The sequence below is a fragment of the Megalobrama amblycephala genome, linkage group LG18 (genome assembly GCF_018812025.1).
Source record: "Megalobrama amblycephala isolate DHTTF-2021 linkage group LG18, ASM1881202v1, whole genome shotgun sequence".
NCBI classification, from domain to species: Eukaryota; Metazoa; Chordata; class Actinopteri; order Cypriniformes; family Xenocyprididae; genus Megalobrama; species Megalobrama amblycephala.
In genome coordinates, this window is record NC_063061.1 from 39,590,422 (window position 1) to 39,615,958 (window position 25,537).

At 35.9% G+C, this 25,537-nt stretch overlaps 1 protein-coding gene across 1 annotated transcript; it reads right to left on the bottom strand.

The window, feature by feature from the left end:
- Positions 1-667: 667 nt before the first annotated feature.
- mlana (melan-A) lies at positions 668-3,723 on the bottom strand. Its single transcript, XM_048167565.1, has 5 exons — positions 3,625-3,723; positions 2,536-2,639; positions 2,323-2,419; positions 1,953-2,072; positions 668-1,193 (listed from the first exon to the last, which is right to left on the bottom strand). The coding sequence occupies exons 2-5, from the start codon at positions 2,625-2,627 to the stop codon at positions 1,125-1,127; spliced, it is 378 nt and encodes a 125-aa protein (XP_048023522.1). The 5' UTR covers positions 2,628-2,639; positions 3,625-3,723; the 3' UTR covers positions 668-1,124.
- Positions 3,724-25,537: the final 21,814 nt, after the last annotated feature.

Consider the following 25,537-nt stretch of genomic DNA (forward strand, 5'->3'; position numbering starts at 1 on the left):
CATATAGTGGACTTCAATGGAGTCCAAATGGTCAAAACGTTGGTCTGTTTGGTCTGTTTCAGTGCAGCTTCAAAATGTCCTACACGATCCCAGACGAGGAATAAGGGTCATATCTAGAGGGTCATATCATATCTAATATAAGTTTTAACAATAAATGCTCAAAAAGTTTGAACTAATTGTTATATACTTGCACTAGCATATTGAATATGACAATTTAGTTCAAACTTTGACCTGTGGAGGGCAGTAATACACTTAGCAGCGTCTACACTGCCGGAATTATAATACAGAAGAAGAAGAAGAAGAGAGCTAGTTCAAGATGAGCATTTATTGTTAAAACTTATATAATTTTTTTATTTTTTAGAAAATGAGCAATGGTTTCTCTAGATAAGACTATTATTCCTCGTCTGGGATCGCTGTAAACTGTAATTTGGACCTTCAACCGTTTGGAGTCCAGTGAAGTCCATTATATGGAGAAAAATCCTGGAATGTTTTCATCAAAAACCTTAATTTCTTTTTGACTGAAGAAAGACATGAACATCTTGGATGACATGGAGGTGAGTAAATTATCAGGAAAATTTAATTTGAAAGTGAATTAATCCTTTAAAGGGTAAATTTCTACAAATGGATTTCTCACTTGAGATGGTAATGAAAACAGATGCAGTCTTTGTGCTTTACATTAATGTTTTATTGAACAGTTTGCACAGTGCAGTGATGCCGTTCACTGCATAAGAAGCTCAGCATCTCCTCATAGAAACGTAGCTTGTCTCGTATACCCGAGTCAGAGATTTCCCGCTGCTCGAGGAATATGTAGGTACAAGTTTCATTACTGTTGTTCACCTTTACAATGATACACTTGGAAAAGAAATACATGTTTGAAAAGGATTATAGTTTAAAAGTAAATCATCCGTAACAGAAGGCAATACTCCTGACATTAAAACATTTATACCTTGAACTAAACTAGAACTTTATTTAAACTCAAAAAAGCACTTTAGTGTCAGAGATTTCCAGTCCTCAAGCTTTGGTAAGAATCCTCAGGATCAGGTGTTGAGATGCATTACTTCTGTCATGTGACTGTTCATCCCAAACATTACAGATTTCCACAGATTCTTCTTTAGGATCTGATTTCATGGTGAGTAAGGAGGAGGTGACGGTCCGGAGACGATCTTCTCATAGGCTGGAGGAGCGTTGGGAATCTAGAAGAGAGGAGAGACGCCAACATCTGTAAGTAAACAAAACTGAAGAAGAGGGAACTACATAAAACTAATTACCATCATCAGATGCTTTTGTCCAAATGTGTACAAATGCAAAAACACTTCAGATGATAACTGTGATTTGGTTTAAACTCTTCATGCTTAGGAATAAAGGTTCAAAAAGGGGTTGTTTTTTTGCAGCGATGCCATAGAAGAGCCATTTTGGGTTCCTCAAAGAACTTTTCAGTGATCAGTTCTGAAAAGACCATTTTTTGCTTATTGTGAGGAACATTTTAAGAACATTGGTTTGTAGTTATAGAGGTCGATGTACAGCAGCAGTAGTGTTCATGAGAACCAGCAGCTCACACACACACACACACACACACACACACACACACACACACACACACACGCTCCAGTCGTTTGTAATCCTCGCATCACTAATGACGCAAACTAAAGGTCTTTCTGCCCTGCAGCTGGTCACATGCCTCCTTTATCCCCTCTGGAATTCTGGGTAATAAGAGCTTGGTTATTCTCTGAAACTAAATGTGGCAGAAGGAAAAACTCTGATTTGTTCTTTAAGGACTGGAAAAACGGATACAAAAATGTTATTTAAAATCTAAATAAAAGACTGATTGCCTAAAGAGATGCACATTAAGAAATAAGCAATAAACAGTAATAAACAGGTGAAATATCATATATATAAAATGTGTGTGTGTGTGTGTGTGTGTGTGTGTGTGTGTGTGTGTGTGTGTTTTGTACCGCTGGTTGCAGGTTGCTGAATTCATTCAAGGCCACTTTGTTTTCCTCCCCGGATCCGGACTCGCTGTGCTGACCCGTCCTCATCATCTCTCTCCACGACTGACCGTTGCCTCGTCCACTCTGTAACACAAACACACCTGAGAGGTAAGAGTCACATGATCTGATCCCACACTCATCACAGCTGGAAATCCTAATTGAGAAGTCCAGCATCTTATTATGACAGCTGATTCATGCATTTGGCAGATGCATTAATGCAAAGTGATTTGCATCATGATTAAGGTATAAATTATCACAGACCCATGACCATCATCATCTACTGTTTGAGCTCTTTTTGCTGCTCTCATTATGATATCATTGTCACATGACTCACCCGGATCATCTTGTATCCGCCCCGTCGGCGGTAGTACCAGCATCCTAGAATGAGCAGCGCTGTGAGGATCACGGCCAGTAACGCGATTCCTGCCGCCCTACACACACACACACACACACACACACACACACACACACACACACACACACACACACACATTAGATGGAGTGTATCTGTAGTTTGAAGCAGGTGTTTATGTAAATCTTCACTCACTCTTCAGCTCGGATGAATCCTGTTCCTCGTCTGCTGGAGAAATGAACACTGAATTCTCCTCGAGACACTGAACCTGATCCACCGTAAGACATGATCGTCAAACACTGAAAACAACAAGAACACTGAGATATGAGGAACACTGCAGTCGTTCATCATCACAGTATATACAGTGAGATATGGATTCATGAAAACAGAGATCAATCTCAGGAAAACACGACCAGACCAAACCCCCTATGAAAATTAATAAAAATTAAGCATGTTTTCCATACTGTTAATATATATTTTTTGTGACGCAGTTACAAGTTATTACATGCACTTACTATAGTAATAACAGTAAATTATGAATAATTACAAGTAACTAACCCTAAATCAAACCCTAACTATAGTAAGTACATGTAGTTAATTAGAACTCTGTAGTTATTTAAGAACAATTAAGTAAATTAAAGGGTTACACTTTATTTTAAGGTGTCATTGTTACACTGTAATTATACATTTAAGTACTGAGTAATATTAAATAGATTCATGTATTTACTATAGGGTTAGGATATGGTTTTGGTTTGGTTTAGGGTTAGTTGCATGTAATTATGCATTATTTATAGTTGTTACAATAGTAACTACATGTAACGTGTAACAATGACACCGTAAAATAAAGTGTTACCATTTTTTTTTTATTTTCGATTCAGTTCTTTTAATTTTCATTATTGTAATATAATAACTTTTTACATTAAATAAATAAGTGCATGGTTTTTTATTATAAAATATGCATAAAGGCATTACAATAAATAATACCATTTTTTTTGGTAAAAAATAAAGTGTAACATTACAAACGATAATTTAGGGATGTTAATAATGTCACAATGCAAAAGAACCTTAATGCAATTTTTATTATTAATAATTATTTATTTTGATTTTAGGGTAAATTATAACCTGGACATTTTTTTTTTTAATTCACTCATAATCTAGTCATTGTTCCAGTTCAAATATAAATTTCTTGTGTTTTCACACTAATCTACAGTATAACACACACGTGACATGATCTCTGCAGCAGATCTAGAGTAAATGAGTTAGTGGAAGAGAGTCGTATCTTACCTGTGATTGTGAGAGCGTCTGCTGTGACTGTGGATCTGCTGAGGTTCAGAGCGGCTCTGAAAGCCCTTGAGAAGTTCTCATGACCGTCACGGGTTCAGCTCTCACACTCACAGCCCCTCCATCTGACTGTCTGCTGACCGACTGACTGCGTTTACCGCGCTAACTGACCTCAGATCAGCAGGATTAATGCTGGTTATGCTTGAGTGAACCTGTTAGACTAATGTTGGTGCTCTGGTTAAAAGTGTGTGAAATTAGTTTCCACATATGGAGTTGTTATTCTCAAGGAAATACTGTATCTATTAATGGGTGAAACTACAGTAACGTCTTCAGCTTGAGATCCTTTCCATCTAATGATATATGATCAGTATGATAATCATATTCATTCACACAGAGCTGAAGCACAACCAAAACAATGTTCTCCTGCAAAATACATGCAGTTTTGTTTTTAAAAAGTTACTCAGATTACCTTTAAATAAGAGAAACATGCAAAATGTAACTTGCATTCAATAGAATTGAAGGTGTTATAAACAATTTACAATGAACAGTTTAACAATATTAATATTGCATTATACTGCAGGTACTTAATTACTGAATGAATATTTTACTTAAATTAAAGTTTATTTAAACATAACTTATCTACACAGTAGAAAAAAGTCATCGCTTCATCCTTAATTCATGAGATCCAGGCAATAAATTCTCTGTAGCAGTTTTCTCTAATGAAAAAGCACCATAGTTGCTGTTATCATCTTTGTCCACTAGAAGGCACAACACTGCAAACTCAAGGCCTTTATTTCAGATAATCCATGATCCTTGATTCATTTCTTTTTATTTATATGTGTATAAAAATGTGCTCAAAGAACAACTGCATCACCTTCATGTGATCTTCTCTCATCTGTTGATCTGCTGTAATGCTGAAGATCTCCAGCAGAGAGCGACACTTCACTGTATGACACACTGAAACACGTGATCATGATCTCATTTGATTACTAGTCAGTCATTAGATATAAAATAGTATATAACTGTTGAGAGATGTTCATTTCTTATATTGTGCAGAGGAAGTGAAGATGTGAAATAACAAACGTTTGTAAGCAGCTGTAAGATGATCTTTGTGTTCAGACCAGATCCAGAAAGATTTCAGCCTATTTTGCAGCTTTATTTGTATTTTGATACATTTTTGTATTTTATTTTAATGTGTTTAAACAGGTATTTTGTATTTTTATAGACATTTTCCTGCATTTGTGCTCATCTCTGGCTGTAAAGACATAATAATATATATAGTGATTTGCATATTTATTTCTAATGCTTGAAAAATAAGCCCTCCATGCCCTTAGTACTCTGAGCCAATCGTGTTTGACTAATAAAAAATGATTAAAATGGAGCTGACCAAATCTGGAAGAAATATCAGACTGCTGGACAACTGATTTGATTCTTGCATGTTAGAAAGTGAATTTGTTTGAACAGACATTTTAAACTCTTGTGTTGGTGATTCATAATCATCACTGTACATGTGAACAATGTGAGCCGTTCATGACTTTCAAATTGTAGTTTCTATTATTTTGCTCTAGATGGCGCTATTCACCACATCAGTGTTTGAGTTCATCAGACTGTATGACATTGTGTGCAGAATCTCTTTAAATCAGAGTAAATGTACAAGACACTGACTATATTTTGTGAACAAAGTGACTAAAATCAAGTTGAGCAAACAAGAGTTTCTTGTTTCAAACGTTTGTGATCGATGTTAAAACTGTTTCTGAAGATGAATCCGTCACTTCAATGTGATGAAACTGAAATTGTTTTTTGTACAAAGCAACTAAACACATCTTTACCATTTAAAAAAAAAACCTCCAGCACAGAATGTTATTAAAACATGATATGGAGAAGAAGACGCTGCAGATGTTCAATGTCAGATTTTTTCAAGTTTTTCATGAAAGTCAAATGGTCAGAAGTGGAGTGATTTCATTTTGCTTTAAATGATGTTTTGTCATCATGATGATGATGAAACATATTATATACATGAAATGTGTCAGAGAGTTTCTGATCCTCATTCAGCTTCAGATCTGATCTCTGATTTCAAAACCTCCAGTGAAAATACATGAGACTCTTTATTTGTGACTTGATGACTTAAATGTATCTATTTAAAGCAAGTTACATTGCTGCAAATTAATTTAATGATATTTTTTTTATTACGTCACAATAACGGTGATTTTGAATTATGTGTAAAAATATCAGAAGTTGTATCAACTGCTTTAAATAGTAGATAGCCATTTATTTAAGGTAACTGTTTAATGAGAGATGATTAAATGTGCAGCTGAAGTTTATCAGCTTAAAACACTCTGAAAAAGACTTGCGGTGTGTTCCAAACGGGATATATCGCCCTCCGAAGGGCACTTCGGAGTGAAAATAATCATGGCCGCCATATTGAAGGGTCATTCCAAACCGAAGTGCTCAAAACTGGCCACTTCAAAGGGCCCTTTGGAATGAAGGATTTCGAAGGGAACAACTGATGGACACTTCTGGCCCCCATGATCCTTTGCACAGGGAAGTTTGACGTCACAGAATGGGTACAGGAGGCTAGGAGTTCGATTTTAACTATAAAGGTATGTATAATATTTTTATGGTCAAAACGACATTGTACTTCAACAAAAAAACTTTACAGCTCCCTTTATCAGTCCATTCAAATGTTTAAAATACATATATACAATATAGCCTACATGCGATAAACCTAAAATAAATAAATAAATAAACTAACGTTAAACATAGGGCGCAGCTTGCACAATCTACTCCTCCTTGATCGTCTCGTTAAGATGACGCTGAAGTGCGTTCCAAAAAAAAAGAGTTTTTTTGATCCCTTCACCCTTCATCCCTTCGAAGCTCTCACTCCGGAGGGTAAACCCTTTGAAGGGATTAGGGCATAGGGATGAGCCCTTCCGAATGGAACGCAGGGTTGAAATGCTTTAGGAAACAACAGTGTCTGATGGGAAATACATTTTGAGACATGTCCTGAACACCCACGTGACAGCCACAGATCAGAGCAATGCAAGTTTCCTCACAGTCACAGCAGGGAGGGTTTTGGGGTTTTTTTAACAGGTGACTCATCAACAGAAGCTGAATGTGACACTACTGCAACACTGTAAAAATACTGCTATAATTAGTTCAACATTAGAATAACAAATAATATATTGTTTCAACTTAAAGTGCTCATGCTGCCTTCATTTTAAGTTTAATCTGATCTTTTAATCTAAAACTTGTTTTTTTTTTTTGTCTCTTCACAGCAAAACAACATTAAACACTAAAATACAACAATATTTTTTACAGTGAGTGTTTTCATATTCATACTTCAGATTTTTCAGTAGTGTTTATATAATCTAAATGTATAAAGTGAGACTCCTTGTAATGCATTAATGACTGATCCATGGTTTTATTATTTTTTAAAGTTGAGCAGGTTCTTGAGATGGAGGATGATAACAGAGTTCTTTTGTGGTTTTCAGATACCGGAGACCTTGGAACTGGAGACGAAGGAGACACTGGAGATACGGAGCACTCACACAGAGAGGAGAGAACACACGAGGAGATTCTTGGAGACAGGCAAGTAGATCGCGGGGAGTCCTTAAGGTAAGCATACAGGTAAGTTAATGCAAATGAGACCGGACATCGAGTGGTGTGTGTGAGTGCTCTTTATGCTGGCAGTGATGAGGTGCAGGTGTCTGTGATCAGTACTCTGGTGATTGTGTGTGCTGTGATTGGTGAGCGGTGGAGCCTGACGTGTCTGTGACAGTGATGATCTGAAGAGAGTAAAAATCCGCTGCAGGTCTGACACCTCTGCTGATGACGATGATCTTCATGTGGGAGTGAGAGAGTTTATGAAAGAGACCAAACCACCAAACCACACATTACAGAATGAAGTTTACATGACTCAAATGACTATGAGGTTGAAAAACAGTTGCTCAGCCACTAGAAATAACTATATTTTAGACCATATTTTTGTTTGTTTGTTTTATTGTTCAGTGATAGAAGATCCTGATCCTGTATCAGATCCAGTGACTGATGCTGAAGCTGTAAATGTTGTTCTGTTTCTGCTGTTTAAACCCTTCATCATTAACTGATAACACACAGATTGAGGTTTGGTTTAGATGGTTAAATAATACCATAACCATCAGTTGTGATGAGGTTACAGTGTGAAACATGATGATCTTCATCAGCTTCATGTCTCTGTTTCTCATATTTCTCTTCACCGTCTTGAACCTGAAGCTGCAGGTGTTTGAGTTTTATTTTCTTCTCAGTTCAGTTCAACAATCATGAAGTAAATGTGTTATTATAGTCATTGTGAGGATTGACAGTAATGTTCAGGAGCTTTATTCACAAAACACTTTATCTGGCCACTAAGAGTTCTTCTATATACTGTAAAATATCAGTAAAAGTTCTTAGCTTAGAGTTTTCTCTTAAAACCTATTCACAAATCTGCTGAGACCAGCTTTTACTAATGAATAGAGAAAAGTCTTAAGCTAAGAGAAAGGGCGGGGTTGACCTCGTCGCTATGGACTATGACCTCAGTGATTGGCTGATGGGAGGAGTCTCTGTCAGCAATTTAATCAAATATTGTAGAATGAGAAGATATATATATACCCCATTCCTCGCTCTCGGCTGGTTCCAGTTCCCAAGATACAGGAAGAACTCTGGGTTTGGGCTGAATTCTGAGCACTGCTTCAACGATTACAAGGGGAGCTTTCTTTGATCGCTTTCTTTCTATAATTTAATCACCATTGTTGGTGTCAATTAAAGCTTTTATTGGACTAACAAGGAAGTTTTCAGCTCTAAAACTTACAGGATATTCTTAAAGGTGCCATAGAACGCTTTGATGTAATATAAGTCTAAGGCAGGGGTAGGCAAGTTCGGTCCTAGAGAGCCGCTGTCCTGCAGAGTTTAGCTCCAACCCTGAAAAAATCCCTTCAGCTGCCTTTAGCCTTAGTAATCCTGAAGAGCTTGATGTGTTTGATTAAGGTTGGAGCTAAACTCAGCAGGACAGCGGCTCTCTAGGACCGAACTTGCCTACCCCTGGTCTAAGGTGTCCCCTGAATGTGTCTGTGAAGTTTCAGCTTAAAATACCCCATATATTTTTTATTATTAAATTTTTGGGGCATTATTATAAATGCGCAGATTCAGTGCGCTTCCCCTTTAAATGCTCGTGCTCTCCGCCCCCGAGCTCACGACTCTATCATTGCATAAACACAGTTCATACAGCTAATATAACCCCCAAAATGGATCTTTCCAAACTGTTCGTCATGCATACTGCACGCATACATCGGATCATGTGAGTACAGTATTTATTTGGATGTTTACATTTGATTCTGAATGAGTTTGATAGTGCTCCGTGGCTAAAGCTAACATTACACACTGTTGGAGAGATTTATAAAGAATGAAGTTGTGTTTATGAATTATACAGACTGCAAGTGTTTAATAATGAAAATAGTGACGGCTCTTGTCTCCGTGAACACAGTAATAAACGATGGTAACTTTAACCACATTTAACAGTACATTAGCAACATGCTAACGAAACATTTAGAAAGACAATTTACAAATATCACTAAAAATATCATGATATCATGGATCATGTCAGTTATTATTGCTCCATCTGCCATTTTTCCAACCTGGTCTCATACGAGAGACGTACCCGTGGGCACGTTTTCAAGAGTCACAAAATTATTTACCGACGCGTACGTCTCACTGTAGTTTCCGACAGAAAGGAACGCTAGAGGCGGTAAAACGTCACTAAGCGCTTTGGCTCGTTTTCACACACGGTCTCGATGACGCCCGGGGTCGGATTATGGATGAGTAAAGACTTGTTTTGACGTCTCCTCACGCAATATTATGTTACGACTTCAAAACGCTTTTTACCAGAGTGCCCGATTTATAAACGAACGTACTTTGGACTTTGCATCGCTTGACCGGCTCTATATGTGTCACTTTTTTGGCCGTAACCAGCTTGCTCGGTAGCTCAGCCGATACGGAGTTGGACTTACGACGAGGAGTCCCCCTGCCTGGGTACGAATCCTGCGAAAGGCGAGTGACGGACGGCAAAAAAAGAGCTCAAAGAGAGATCTAAACGAGCTGGAAAAACCGGTATACGATCGCGGACGCTTCTTATCTCATGTTTGCTTTTGTTAACGCTATCGGGTAGGTTTAGGCGTAGCGTCGGTGGGACGTTATTTTAAAACGCAACGGAGCGCAAATGTCAAATCAAGAACCGCGGCGATTCATCTAAAAAGCAACGTCATAAAAACATATTGCATTCACCCTATTATCTGCTCCGGCAAAAAAAAACCCCCCAAAAAACGAACATGCTTTTAGCGCCGCTCAATGGACATTTCGCATTGAAACTGCAGCGCGATGTACGCATAGGTACGTATTTTGCGACTCGCGTGCCCACGGGTATGTTTTCATCATGAGACCAGGTTGCATTTTTCACTGTTGTTCTTACTTGCTTACCTAGTCTGATGATTCAGCTGTGCACAGATCCAGACGTTAATACTGCCTTGTCTAATGCCTTGAACATGAGCTGGCATATGCAAATATCGGGGGCGTACATATTAATCAGTTGTTAATATCATTAATATCAGTCGTGTTATGTTGAGATTCGCCTGTTCTTCGGAGGTCTTTTAAACAAATGAGATTTACATAAGAAGGAGGAAACAATGGAGTTTGAGAACTCACTGTATGTCATTTCCATGTACTGAACTCTTGTTCAACTATGCTGAGGTAAATTCAATTTTTCATTCTAGGGCACCTTTAATGTTTTAGAAAGAGTCTCTTCTGCTCACCAATGCTGCATTTATTTAATCAAAAATACAGTAAAAACATTAATATTGTGAAATATTATTACAATTCTTTGCGAATATATAGTAAAGTGTAATTAAACCATGATATGGAGAAGAAGACAATGCTGATCTCCAGAACAAACATTCAGAATGTTGGAAAATGTGGAGAAAAAAATAAGTCAGAGCGTGAAAAGTGTGTTTTAATAGTTTATTTCATGAAAGTCAAATGGATAAAAGGGGAGTGATGTCATTTTGCTTTTAACTGATGTTTTGTCATCTTCATGATTACGAAACATATTATATACATGAAATGTGTCAGTGAGTTTCTGTGACATGATGATCCTCATTCAGCTTCAGATCAGATCTCTGATTTCTCTTCACCGTCTCTGAACAAAAACCTCCAGTGAAATACATATGAGACAATTTATTTGTAATGACTTAAATTCGTCTATTTAATGCAAGTTATATTGTTTTGGTATTTTTTCAACTCACAAGTAATAATGATTTTGAATCTTGTGAGAAATGTCAGAAGTTAACTTAAGCTAAAAAATGGATTCATATTTAAAAAAAAAAAAAGTAAATAGCATTTAATATATAATGTAAACTGCAGTATTTAGAATTGATCTCTTCTGATCAGCTTCAGTTCGTCTGTTAAAGTCTCTAATGAGCTGCTGATGTTAATCAGGCGTTTAATGAGAGAGGATTAAATGTTCAGCTGATGATGGCGTTTATTAGGGTGAAACACTCTTATTTGTGGTGTAAAACTAACCTGTAGATCAAACCCTGAAGTACTTTAGGAAACAACAGTGTCTGATGGGAAATAAACTGAGACTTTGTCCTGAATAATCAGATGAAAGATGTTGACCATGCAGGCAAGTTAACTCATAATCACAGCAGGTTTTTGTTTTTCAGGTTTTTTGGTTAACCTGCATTAATGCTGCCTTAATTTGAATCAATCTGGATTTTTGTCATCGTCGCAAAAATAATTTTTTACAGTGAATGTTTTCATATTCATCTATTTCAGATATTTCAGTAGTGTTTATAATCTAAATGTATTATGAGAGACACATTAAATGACTGATCCATGATTTTATTTTTTATTTTTATTAGAGATTATAGAGATATGACACATAATCAGCTAACAGATGAACACAGAAATACAGTCTCTGGTAAGAACATCAATTATTCACTCATTTACTGTTTCTTCTTTCTAATCTAGAGAAACAGAATAATTTACACTCTTAGAAAAAAAGGTTCTTTGGGGTTCCATATATGAAGCGCCTGATAGAACCTTTTTTGGTTCTATATAGAACCTTTTCTTCTAAGAGTGTAGAATATGGTGAAAAGATGAGTGATAAATGTAAATGTTTTTAGAAGGCAGAAGAACAGACTGCAGTCTTGATGATCCCTGCTGGCTGGATGTCACTGATGAAGGGCTTTATGTGAGAATCTGAAAGAAACTTTGCAGGCCCGTCTGGATCACAAGAGACTAGAAATCACAAATATATTGAATTTATGAGATATTGTTCTAATCAGAAACATATCTGGTTAATCACACAACTGTGAAAAGATTCAATAATCTATAAGTGCAGAAAGTCTGATGAATCTGAATAGAAAGTCTAGCAAGACTAAAATGTGATGAAGAATTGAAGTTCAGTAATGATCAAACACTCACAGTATGGCTTTATTTTCCCCATACTGCCACATCTAACAAGTCTCAGTCCTCTTCTCTCTCGTGATCCACTGGTTTGTGTCTCCGTTTCTCTCTCTGAATCTCTCTGAATCTGTTTAATCACACACAGAGTTTAGTTAGTTCACTTTTAGTTCACATGAACACAGATCTCTTTCAGCAGAACATCATTCTGTCTTCATTTACACAAGATCAACACTGATAATCAGATCCAGAACTTTCATCTCTTCTCATCACAACATGACAGTAAATTACACTTCATCAGTTCCAGTTCAGCAATAAAACACTTCCAGATAAAACATGTTTCTACATTCAGGTGTTAGAGCTTCTAAAACTTCTTTAATGCTCTTTCTATAAGAACCACAAGCCTTTTTGTTCACATATGAAATAAGTCCGATAACAGGTCCCACAGCCACCAAATAGTTGTTTTTGTTGTTGTTATTATTATATCATATAATATGTTATTACTATCTCTGCCGTGTTGCCACTGGTCAGATATTTAAAGTGTATTTTTTGACATTTCAAACTAGAGGCAATAATAATAATCAAAAGGTGAACATTTATTAATAAACTATTTAATAAATGTTTATTGTTTAATTATTATTTATTAAATTTGTTAAAAATGTGTTAATTTATTAAACATATTGATAAATGTTAATTTCCAACATATTTTGGGTTAATTTTAAACAAGCAGTACAGTAATTATTAAACAATAGTTGAGTTAAATAAAACTAACCAGCATGTTGGACAAACATTTAACTCAACCGCTGGGTTAAAACAACCCAATCACTGGGTTTGTTTTAAACCCAGCATTTTTAGAGTGAATGAATGAATGAATAAAAACTTCACAAAATAAATATAAAAGTGTTTTAATCACCTTGTGATGAGCAGAAAAGAGGAAACATCCACTGCAGCTCTGAGATCTGTGCTGATGCTGTGCTGATTGAATTTTGAGTTTCATAAAATGGCTCCGTTGAAAAGTGAAAAACTGTGTCCAATTGAAACTAAGGAGGTGTGGTTGTGTGTGTTATAAACCTGCTACTGTCACTGTGTTCACATTACAGGAAATGAGAAAAATTCTCTTGACCACATTCTAACACCTTGCTCCTCCTCTCTCTCAGATTGTTCTCATCATCATCAGTTCTCCTCTGCTCTCTTCTGAACGGCTCATATTTCATTCAGTTGGTTTGATCACATCATTAGAAACAAGAGTGAACAATTTAGAGCTGTTGTGTGTAAATGATGACAACTGTGTTGAAGTTTATCTTTTGCAGCTTGTGTTTATCATGACACAAGTTCATCACAGTGTGTTTTAGTGAGAGAGAATATGTTTAGAGATTTGCAAAAAAAAATTTTGCACACACACACACAGGAAGTTAAGGAAGTGTTTGCCACTTCCATCTCTCTTGTTCGGGGTCTGTGGGTTTCTGTGTGTATTTCTGTGTTGAGAGTGTGCGGTTGTAAGGTTGTTTTAGCCTTGCTTGTTATTGAAGATGAGTCATTATTGCTACAGTTAATGCTGGAGATTTTGTACTTTTGATGTTTGTGATTCTTATTGTGAGGAATATGTTTTCTCCTCATTGAATTTCATAAAGCATCAGAAAGTTGAGTTTGAGAGAGTTTCACGTGTGAATGGAGTGTTTTGTGAGGGAAGTTTTTCAAATTCATACCGAAGTCATCCTGTGGTTTAAACACTAATTCAGTGCACTGTATAGTTTCACAAATAAGGTATAACTGAAAGCATATCTGAAAATATGTGTCATTTTTTTCTGTCTCAAGATTTCTCGTCTGGGATTTAACATCTGAGATTAATACATGTCCATGACAACAAAGCTAGGAAGCAGGAAACTGAAACCAAGAAACACAGAAACTACTGAATACAAAATGGTAAATGAAATTAAAGTATTATTATAACTACACTCTAAAAAATGCTGGGTTAAAAACAACCCAAGTTGGGTTGAAAATGGACAAACCCAGCAATTGGGTTGTTTTAACCCAGTGGTAGGGTTAAATGTTTGCCCAACCTGCTGGGTAGTTTTATTTAACTTCAACTATTGTTTAAAAATTACTGTATTGCTTAATTAAAATTAACCCAAAGTATGTTGGAAATGAACATTTATTAATGTTCAATTAATAATTCTTAAACAATAAACATTTATTCAATTGCTTATTAATAAATTTATATTAATAAGCTATTGAACTATTAAATTTATATTAATAAAATATTAAAGCTTATTAATAAACATTCACATTTTGTCTATTATTGTTGCCTCTAATTACATCTGGTTTTTAATTTCCCAACTATTTTGGGTTCATTTTAAGCTAGCCATATAGCAATTTTTAAACAATAGTTGGTTTAAATAAAACTACCCAGCAGGTTGGGCAAACATTTAACCCTACCGCTGGGTTAAAACAACCCAATTGCTGGGTTTGTCCATTTTCAACCCAACTTGGGTTGTTTTTAACCCAGCATTTTTTAGAGTGTAGGGTACAGTATGAGTGAAGCTACCCCAGCTGCCAAAACAAGCACCTTAAATATGTATGTATGAATATTTATATATATATATATATATATATATATATATATATATATATATATATATATAAAAAGAGGGCACTCCACCCCAGACCATTGCCACTCATTCATGGACTTCATCCCCCATAATCCTTTGCCTGGACTCATCATCACTGATCATATCCACCTGTGCACAATTACATTGTTAACCCGGCCTATATAATGTGTCTTTCAATCAGTCATTAGCTGCGTTTCATTCGACAGGGTCCCTACGCAGTGTTCACTGATCCCTATACTCCCTGAGCACGGTATATCCGTTGAAGTGGATTTCGCTGACAATAATCACTCATTTGAAATGCCCTGCAAACGTCATCAAAGAAAGTCAACGATGGTGTCGCACAGATTATGATATAACATAAATAAATAGATATTATAATTTACTTTCGAATTTAAAATGGACTCTTAACAGATTTGAAGCTGTAACTCTCATGCCATATGAAAATAATTTCTCATTTGGTTAACTGTATAAATGTATTCTTAATCCACCGTCTGGGTCTCATCTTGTGCGCTTTCTTTTCCAACCGCAGCCGTATAAACACTTATGAGGTAAATAAAAAATGACAGAGCCTCAGCTGCTTTTCAACACTTTTATTTTGTCATGCCTATTCATAGGCCTACAATAAAATATGCAACTGTAATACTTTCGTTTGTATAATAATAACAAAATGTATGAATGCTCAAAACGTAAATTCCTCCATCGCAGAGCCGTGTATAAACTCTTTCAACAGCTCTGCTCCATCGTAGTTCTGACTGGTGACGCGGTGCGCAATGACAGTTGGGTAATTTTACCTCTCTACTTCCTGTGAAGTGATGTATCTATGTTCCCTTATTCCCTATGCCGTTCGCAGTGCCCTGGAATCACAATTAAAGGGGTGATGAACTGAGAAATCAAACGTTTTCTTGAACTTTTGATATATAAGAGCTCATAAGAATATCCTGTAAGTTTTAGAGCTGAAAACTTCCTTGTTAGTCCAATAAAATCTTTTACTGACACCAGACCCAGAGAACGACAGGATTTACAAAGTGAGGATCTATGACGTCAAAAGGCAGCAAGCACCGCCTATTTTCATTCTAAAAATGTTTTAAGTGGCTTTGTGTCACAAAACAGTGGCTATAGAGAAGTGCACAATGAAGCCTTAGAGAAACAAAAACAGTCTTTATTATAATCCAAAACAGAAATACTAAAACTTGAAGCTCTGACAATGACGTCACTGAAACACATGGGTATAAACAAATGTGCAGCAGGTGTTCTTCAGGTGTCACTCTGTTTGAAGAGACGTCCAGGCATGTCCTCAGTGCAGCTCATCACCTTAAAAGAGGAGACATCCACCAGATCTGTGATCAGAAACCTATTTTGAGTTAGCCATATTCATCATATCATATTTAAACAATAGTTGGGTTAAATAAAACTGACCAGCAGGTTGAGCAAACATTTATCCCAACCGCGGCGTTTGTTAAATTTTCAACGCAGCTTGGGTCATTTTTTAACCCAGCATTTTTTAGAGCATAGGATTTGATTGGTGGATTGTGTTCTTCCCACATACTGCTGTTATTCAACAATGTTTTTGATCTGCCTGCATTGACACCATTATATGCGAACTGAGCTGGACGATATCACTCTTTTCTCCTGTGCTGATATATAGATTAACTAATTATTGATTTCTGCAACGGAATGAATCAATACTGAACACAATCTGCATTAAGGTGATAGAAATAAAGGTGACTTGAGTGTGTTTACTGATCTCTAAATGCATGTTTTTATTTCAGGGTTCATCAATGTTTCTCTATGGTTGCTATAAATATTAACATTCAGAGAGACAGTGGCTGATTTAATGCTGATATAATCATTCAATGATGGCAAATGATATGCAAATTTATGCATATGTGTTAAGATGGGTGTAACATATTTTTACTCTATTTACCCAATTTTAGAGTTGTATCATATAATCCTGTGCTGGGCAGAGTTTCCCAAAAGCATCGTAAGCTTAAGTTAAAACCAATGGAGCTACGATCAATTTAGGCTTACGATGCTTTTGGGAAACGCTACCCTGGTTGTGGTAGATGTAGCGTTTATATGTCAGGTTCATGTACGAAATGAATCCGGGTTAAAAAACAGCAGTGTGTTCAGAGATGACAGTCTAGCACATGTTGATTTGGAAAACGTGGGCTTTCAGTCAGAACAGTTTCAGAAGGTGCCTGATGTCTGCAGGGTTCACACCTTCATAATCATAATAAAATAAAATTACATTTTTTACATCTTTTTAAATGAGAACAATGTCTTTTGTGAATCTCCTTTAATGCATTTATTGTGTGACTGATCTATGATTTTCTGCATTTCATAGAAACATCATCCTCCATCATGTGAAGAAGCAGAAAGACGTCTGATCCTCTGGTAAGAAACATTTACTGTCTCAGTGAACATCAGGATCACAATCTGTCTGTCTGGATCAAGAGAGATACACACATCTGATCATATTCAGTTATTAAAAGATCAAGATTAGATTTAGATCACACTCAAGTTATGAGTTGTTCACACCTTTTGGACAACAAAATGTCTCTCTGTGTGAAACTTTAAAAATTATTATTATTTTTTTTTAGATCTCATCACATCACAAGCAGAAGCAGAAGATTTTTAGATGTTTCAGACACCACTACTTGATGCATTTGCATTTCCATTTTAGCCTGTGGCTGATGTTGAGGCAGTGATCATCATTCAGAAACTGATTGATTCTGTCAGCAGTTCTCTGACCGTCTCAGCAAGAATCCCAATTTTCTCTCCTGCTAAAATAGTGGATTTACCATAAACAGATTTGCTCACATATTCTCCATAATTCCCTCTTAAATAACCACCAAATACCAGTAGATTTCAGGGTGAATGGAAGTAGTGGATGTTTTTATCTGTCTCTCTCTTAATTAAAACCAGTGTAAAAAAATTGTCCTGTGAATTTACAGGTAATTACTGGCAAAAAAGTTGCCAATAATTGACTGTTATTTTTACAGTTCTTTACCGTAATCTACATTGCATATGTTGCTGTAAAAATACCATGCACTCTATTAAAACTCGTCAACTGATTTCATTTGCAGAAATTGACTGCCTTAATTTGTCTGACTGCCATTTAAATTCATAAACTTGTATTTATAACTATATGAGCATATTATTCACTTGAACTTATTTCATTTGAGTCCACTAAAAAAAAAAAACAACAACAACAAAAATAATTAAAACTAGAAACATCAGTCAATTCACCATTGGGCTACTTACTGTCAGACTGAAACTAACTTTATAACCTTGTTATGCACACTTAACCACAAGTAAGGTCTTTGACATTTCTGTTGTCCAACTAACAATACATTTTCAACTGCTGCATTTCTTTATTCTTAACACTTGAACTATTTTTAATTCTTCCTGATCTACAGTATTTTTAATTTAATCACTTGATATTAACTAAATTATCACTAAAGAATGATGCCTCACATTCTAAACTGAAAGAAGGCTACAGAAACAAACAATGACAAATCTGTGTCTGTAATCTAGTGAGCAGATTTAATGTATTATAGTTAGATATTTCACTATTTCTCAAATTGTGTTTGATGCCTCTTGTTATCACCAGAACATTTACAATAGGCTTTATTTATTTTATCTTTATATATCAGTTAAAACTGTCTTTGTCTTGTATGGCCTTTCAGCTGTTATACAGATATCAGTATTAATCTCAGTGTTCGTGAATATATATTTTTAAAAGTTGCTATAGGTAAGTTGTCATCATTGTGCATTGTCATAACTTTCCTTTTCTCTAAAACTAGTGTCTTCAGATTCTCGTCACTGTTTCTGAACTGGCTTTGACTTTGAGTAAATCTAGTTACGCCATCTAGTGGACAGAGATGGAAACTCCTGTTAATCTTTTGTGTATTAAAATAATAAATATACAATACATTAATGTGTTTATGTGATTCTTCTTAATGCCCTAATTCTGTTTCATGCTATTAATATTTCATAGTCTTGAGTTAACTCAGATAGACCTAAAGCGATGTCAAGATTTGACGCTGTCACTCCCTCACACAGATGACCTGTTACTGTCATTACCCACTGAGCAAATTACGTCCAGAAGACGTCTTTTTGAGGTCTTGTCTCAGGTTGAAAAGACGTCCACTGAGGGGCCAGAATGAAAGTTTTTATGACGTCTTTTTTGGACGTCTTCTGGACATCCGATATAGACGAACACGCAGAATCACCAAAGGAGAAAAATCACAATTTTTAAGCCACCATCGTGGAGATGAGTGTTTGCTTTAGTTGGGCTCTTGTCCCTTGCCTTATTAATATTAGAGTTTGCTTGGGCAGTTAACTGAGTCATAACAGCCAGACAAGCAAAGAGAAATGATCAGGTGTTGGTTATGTTTTCACATAATCATTATTTGACCTGAATCACTGAACTCATTTAGAGCCCAATCTCTGAGTTAGATTTACATTATTGATTACAGCAGAACTGTGATTCTACAGCAGAAGATCAGCTTTATCAATATAATATAAAGGATTTCACATGATAAAAGAATCTTTCTGTTAGGCACACACAGACATCAAGAATCAGCCTGTGAATCTCAACAGATCAACTCTGAACATTAGAAAACAAGCTACTAAAAAGTCGCATAAACAGAACAAAATAAAATATGAGAATAAAGGAAATTACTAAAACAATTAAGCTCATAATTTATTCATGCAGCAATGCATGATGGGAGCCATGGATGAATTTTGATTGGTTGCTCCCAGAATGCACTGCAACATGCTTTTTGATGGTCGCCACTGTTGAGATTCACAGGATGATTCTTGATGTCTGTGTGTGCCTAAATTAGAAGCTTTTTTTTTTGTTCAACACACCTTTTCTGAAATCATGTGAATCGCATTGATAAAGCTGATCTTCTGCTGTAGAATCACAGTTCTGCTGTAATCAATAATGTAAATCTAACTCAGAGATTGGGCTCTTCATGAGTTCAGTGATTCAGGTCAAACAATGATAATGTGAAAACATAACCAACACCTGATCATTTCTTTTTGCTTGTCTGGTACCTAAACGTTCTGATTTCAGATCAGTTCAGAGAGAGACTTTTACCTTAAATAAGAGGTTAAAGAAAATCAACAACTTGAATGCAGTCAGGTTAAATAAAACTGATGAGAATCACTTTATACATGACATGATGATTCTCTCCCATCTTCATATCAGATCTCTGACCATCATCATCATCATCATCATCATCTTCATCACTGTCTCGAATCTGAACTAAGAGGCTTTTGAGTTTGCCGTGAAATCTAGTTGCTCCATCTGGTGGACAAAGATGGAAACAAATGTTTATTCTACTGAATTCTATTTAATGCAGTTGCTATTCTATAGTCTCAAATAAACAGATCTTCAGGATTGACAGCATTCAATAATCATGTTCAAATATCAGCTGAATGCAGGTTAATATGAGTTAATATTGTTAAGCTCTTATTAATTAGAAGCTCATTAAAACAACAGCACTGTGTTCAACATGGATCAGTTTATTACATCCACTGAATAAAGTCCACACTTATGTTCAGTTGAGTTTGATCTCTCTGGTACATTAACAGAAAGATGAATAAAAATAAACCCTTAAACATAATTTACTGAACATGTCCTCTAACAGTAGTGATTTATTAATAGGACAATTTTTATTATTAATATTTTATGAGTGTATTTGAAAGGCATTGAGTAACAGCAGCTACAAAACATCACTTATGACAAAAATGATGAAAGGTAATGAAATAATTATATTCAGATGTAAAATTGTAATGTTTTATTAATATATAAGCCTATAAGTTACAATGTAAAATGAAATCTAATATGTAACATTTAGAAGAATACAGATCTAACTGAAGTTTATTATTAATCACTGACTTTATTGTTATAAAAGGGCAATTCTAGTAATGATTTAATAATTGAATAGTGTTTGTAGTGTCTGTGCTCATCAGTAGGTGGCGCTGATGGACTAATAACAGCGAATAGGAGGATTTGTGAATCTGACACCAGCAGCATTTTTACCCTAAAATTCCCTCCATGTGATCAAGGTCATTCAAGGTCATTCACCCACTTATGAATATGATTAGGTAAAGATTCAGATGATCACTGATTCTAGATCAGTCCTCTGATCCACACATGATTGATCACATGACTATAAGAGATGGTGAATTCAGTGATATGAACATTCATAACAACATTCAGAATGCCTTTATGATCAAATGTTTAGTCTTTCTGTCACAGTTTTGTTCTGTTCAGTTTTCATGGACTTTCAGTTTGTTGTCATTAGTCACATGTTCCCTTTGTTCCAGTTTCCCGCCACTCATCAGTTACCATGGAGACTCATGACATCTACACACCTGTTCATCATTTAGTTGGTCATCAGTGTGTATTTAAGTTCCTTCGTTTGCTCTGTTGCTGTCTCGCATGTTGGCCGTCTTTGTGTTGTATAATCTTCATCTTCATCTTCATCTTCAGTGGATTTGATCGATACACTTACAAGTTAGTCATCTATTATTTTTTCCTTTAAAGCTGGTCATAATGTTTTAAAGTCAGTTTAATAAAACTGTACATTGGTCTTGTCACACTGGGTCAAACTAGTTCAATAAAGTCTAAGTTTCTGCAGCTGTTGATATCTGCATGTTCACGTCTCATCTTCACTGGATCTGCTGTGTTTGATTGATTACTGTCAGAATAAAGCAGATCTTTCATGTAATCATGAGTTTGTGCTGCAGAAAACTGTAAGCTGTTTGTAATTCACTCTGACAGAGAAACATTTGATCATTCTTTATTTTATTAATATATCAAAAAACAGTAAATGAGAGTCTGAGAGTCCTGTGATGGACCAGACATCTCTCTAACATCATCGCTCTGATGATTTTGATGATGATGGCAATGATGATGATGATGATTTTGATGATGATGATGATGATGATGATGATGATTTTGATGATGATGATGATGATGATGATGATTTTGATGATGATGATGATGATGATGATGATTTTGATGATGATGATGATGATGATGATGATGATTTTGATGATGATGATGATTTTGATGATGATTATTATGGCTGTGATGATGATGATGATGATGGCGATGATGATTATGATGATGATGATTTTGATGATGATGATGATGATGGCGATGATGATTTTGATGATGATTATTATGGCTGTGATGATAATGCTGATGATTTTGATGATGTTGATGATGATGATTTTGTTGTTGATGATGCTATGATGATGATGATGATGATGATGATGATGATGATGATGATTTTGATGATTATTATGGCTGTGATGATGATGATGATGATGATGATTTTGATGTTGATGATGCTATGATGATGATGATGATGATGATGATGATGATGATGATGATGATGATGATGATGATGATTTTGATGATTATTATGGCTGTGATGATGATTTTGATGATGATGATGATGATGATGATGATGATTTTGATGTTGATGATGCTATGATGATGATGATGATGATGATGATGATTTTGATGATTATTATGGCTGTGATGATGATGATGATGATGATGATGATGATGATGATGATTTTGATGTTGATGATGCTATGATGATGGTGATGATTTTGATGATTATTATGGCTGTGATGATGATGATGATGATGATGGTGATGATTTTGATGATTATTATGGCTGTGATGATGATGATGTGGTGATTTTGATGATGGTGGTGGTGATGATGATGATGATGATGTGGTGATTTTGATGATGTGGTGATTTTGATGATGTGGTGATGATGATGATTAAAATGATGCTGTGATGATGATGATGATGATGATGATGTGGTGATTTTGATGATGATGATGCTGTGGTGATTTTGATGATGATGATGATGATGATGCTGTGGTGATGATGCTGTGATAATGATGGATGTCAGTGATGAAGGTTTTGATGTGAGAATCTCTCCTCTCTTTTGACATCAGAATCCAACTCTACAGTGCCATCTGGTGTAGAAAGTTTGAAGTCAATCTGATGAATCTGAATAGAAAATCTATTGACTTTATTCCAGACTAGCCTACTGCGTTTCGAATTATAGGCTGCACTTCCGGTTTGGGAAACTTCCATTCAAAAAGACTGAAACGTATCGTTTCAAATCATAAGGTTTCCCTACAAATAAAGCTTATCCGTCAGTTTGACTGAATGAGCTGTCAATGTTTCTTTCATGTTTTATTTTCAGACATCACGAGAGTAACGTAACGGTTGGTATTTTAACATGCTATGACAAGAATATCTATGGCAAGAGCTCTTTTCAGCCGCTGCTTTCTATCCTCGTGATTATTTTATTTTGCCCCTTTACCGCTGTAATAGTACGAAAAAGGACAACATAAACTGCACATTTGTGGTCCGTTCTCCCGATATAATTTACGATATATCCCACAATATATCCCATTAATAATTAACTGGAATGCTCTCGTTTTTCTCCGCAAAGCCTCACGTCTCTTTCCAGGTTTGTTTTCACAGGTAAATACAATTTATTATTTGTAAAAATGACGGAAATAACTTTAAAATAGTATCACGCAATGCAGAAGTTTATTAACATTTTTATTAAGGCAACGTATTACATAATACAGATATATATCACTATAGTTATGTTCAACCCGTCCGTTATTGCTGTGGAAAGAATCACGCTTTTTCATTACCTGTTGAATAGTACCTTGTTTATGCTTTTACACTTTTAATGTCATTTTAATGTTCGTTGGTTGAAGGGGTGAGTAGAATAATGTCATCTCATTGTACCCAGTTATAATATAAATATTACGCATTACTGCATTAATAGAGCGAGTCTTTCACTGACTGTTTACAGCTTAACGGAAGTTACTCCCATAATTCGTGCAAAGCGTCATGGGGCGTTGGAATAAGGTGGATAGGCAGGCCGTCGGGCAGTTTTTCTATGTCGGCCGACTAAGTTTTCTCAGTGTGTTCCGCACCGTCGGCTGAAGTTGGTCCTTTTTTCGGCCGATTCGAAATGTTGAATCGGTGTTGGAGCTTGTCGGGCCATCTGATCATTCTGATTGGCTGTTCAGCTACTGCCACCTGCTGGTTCAGAAAGGCATTTCATCTTACGCAGGCGCAGAACGGGCGTGCTACTTGGCCGTCGGCTCTCGAGCGTCGGTTTGGTGTGTGTCAGGGCAACTTTGGATCCAGACGCTGCCAACGTGAGCCAACCCCGGAGTCTGCTTTCATCGCCACTAGTTCATCAGCATCAGCTTGGTGTGTTCTGGCCTGAAGACTAGAAATCACAAACATTAGATTATCCTCATTGTTTTGGATTTGTTTTCTTTCTCAGTCTATAATACATTGTCAATTAAACACAATCGCACACGTGACTGATAAATCTGTCTATATGTGGCACTTTATGACAGTACTGTAAATCTATCAAGACTAGATCAGTCATAATGATCAAACACTCACATTCTGGCTTCATTCCCTCCATACTGCTACATCTCTCAAGTCTCTGTTCTCTTTCCTCTTGTGATCCACTGGTTTGTGTCTCAATTTTTCTGTCGTCTTGTTTTCTGCTGCTCTGTGATTTCTGATGCTCCAGTTTGTATCTGTGAAGATGTCCAGCTGAAAGAACGACAGAAGAGAGGAAAATAAAGTGCAGTAAACATTAACCATCAGCATAAGCCTTTCCTCATGTCCAAACAAGGACGGAGGGATTGAAGAAAGATGATTTTGTAAATTGAAGTTCATCAATCAAGTATCGCTTCAAGCAAATTTGCAGGAGCACGTTTCCATGGACACCAATACAGTTTATTTTAACCTGATTTACTGGTTTAGTCTACAAATCAGTATCCCGGCACTGCAAGTAAACCATGTTAACAAAACACTGTATTAAAGAACAGGATATGCAGGTAATGATGTCAAAAATCAATGTGTTTCTCTCTGTTTATTATGTGAGTTGTGAAGTTACTTCAAACTGTCAGGAAACTTGCACAGACTCGTTCTGCACTCATTTCTCAAGTTTCTGCACCACGTGTCTTTTGGCTGCACAAGTTGAGAACACATTTTCTATATTTCTTGAGTCAAGAAAAAGTCGGAAATTGGGATATTTCTCCTCTATACCGCGAAACACTGAGAACTGATGAGTTCTTGGGGTCAATAATGAACGAATAATTGAAAGGAAGAGAAACCCAAGACTTAAATTAATACATAACGAATAGTTATTATGATTAATTCCTAATTAGAAATGCAATCTAATTTCAATAATCATTTGAAATGGAGTCAGATTAAGTGTGGAGCTAAAGTAAAATTGAAATAAATTCTAAAAATGAAGTGAATTTCACAAGAGCGCAGCAAAGACACACGCATTATACCTTCAGTGTTGGATTCTGTCGTTGAGTCGACAGGTGTTGATCCGCACACTTCCATCTCTGACTTCAGTTTCCAAATGGATTATACATGTCCACTTAAAAATAATCAATGAGTGTCAATTTATTTAATGAATTTCAATATAATTATTTACTGAAGTTTAAAGATTGTCACCCACTTTACCTGAATTTACCTGGCCTACTTTATCTAACACTTTCAATCAAAGTGGGCCAGAAATATTTAAACACCTTACGAGAAAACAAACACATTTTTAAACATTTTATTCTTTGCATTTTATTTCCAGTTGACTGTAATAACAAACAAAACAGGAACTGGCACAATATTTGTTTACATTTACTGAATAACCTTATAATTTAGAAAATAAAATCTTATGCCAGAGGGTTTTCTAGCTTTAACAACGAGGGAGTCCTCCTGACCACACTCATCAGCA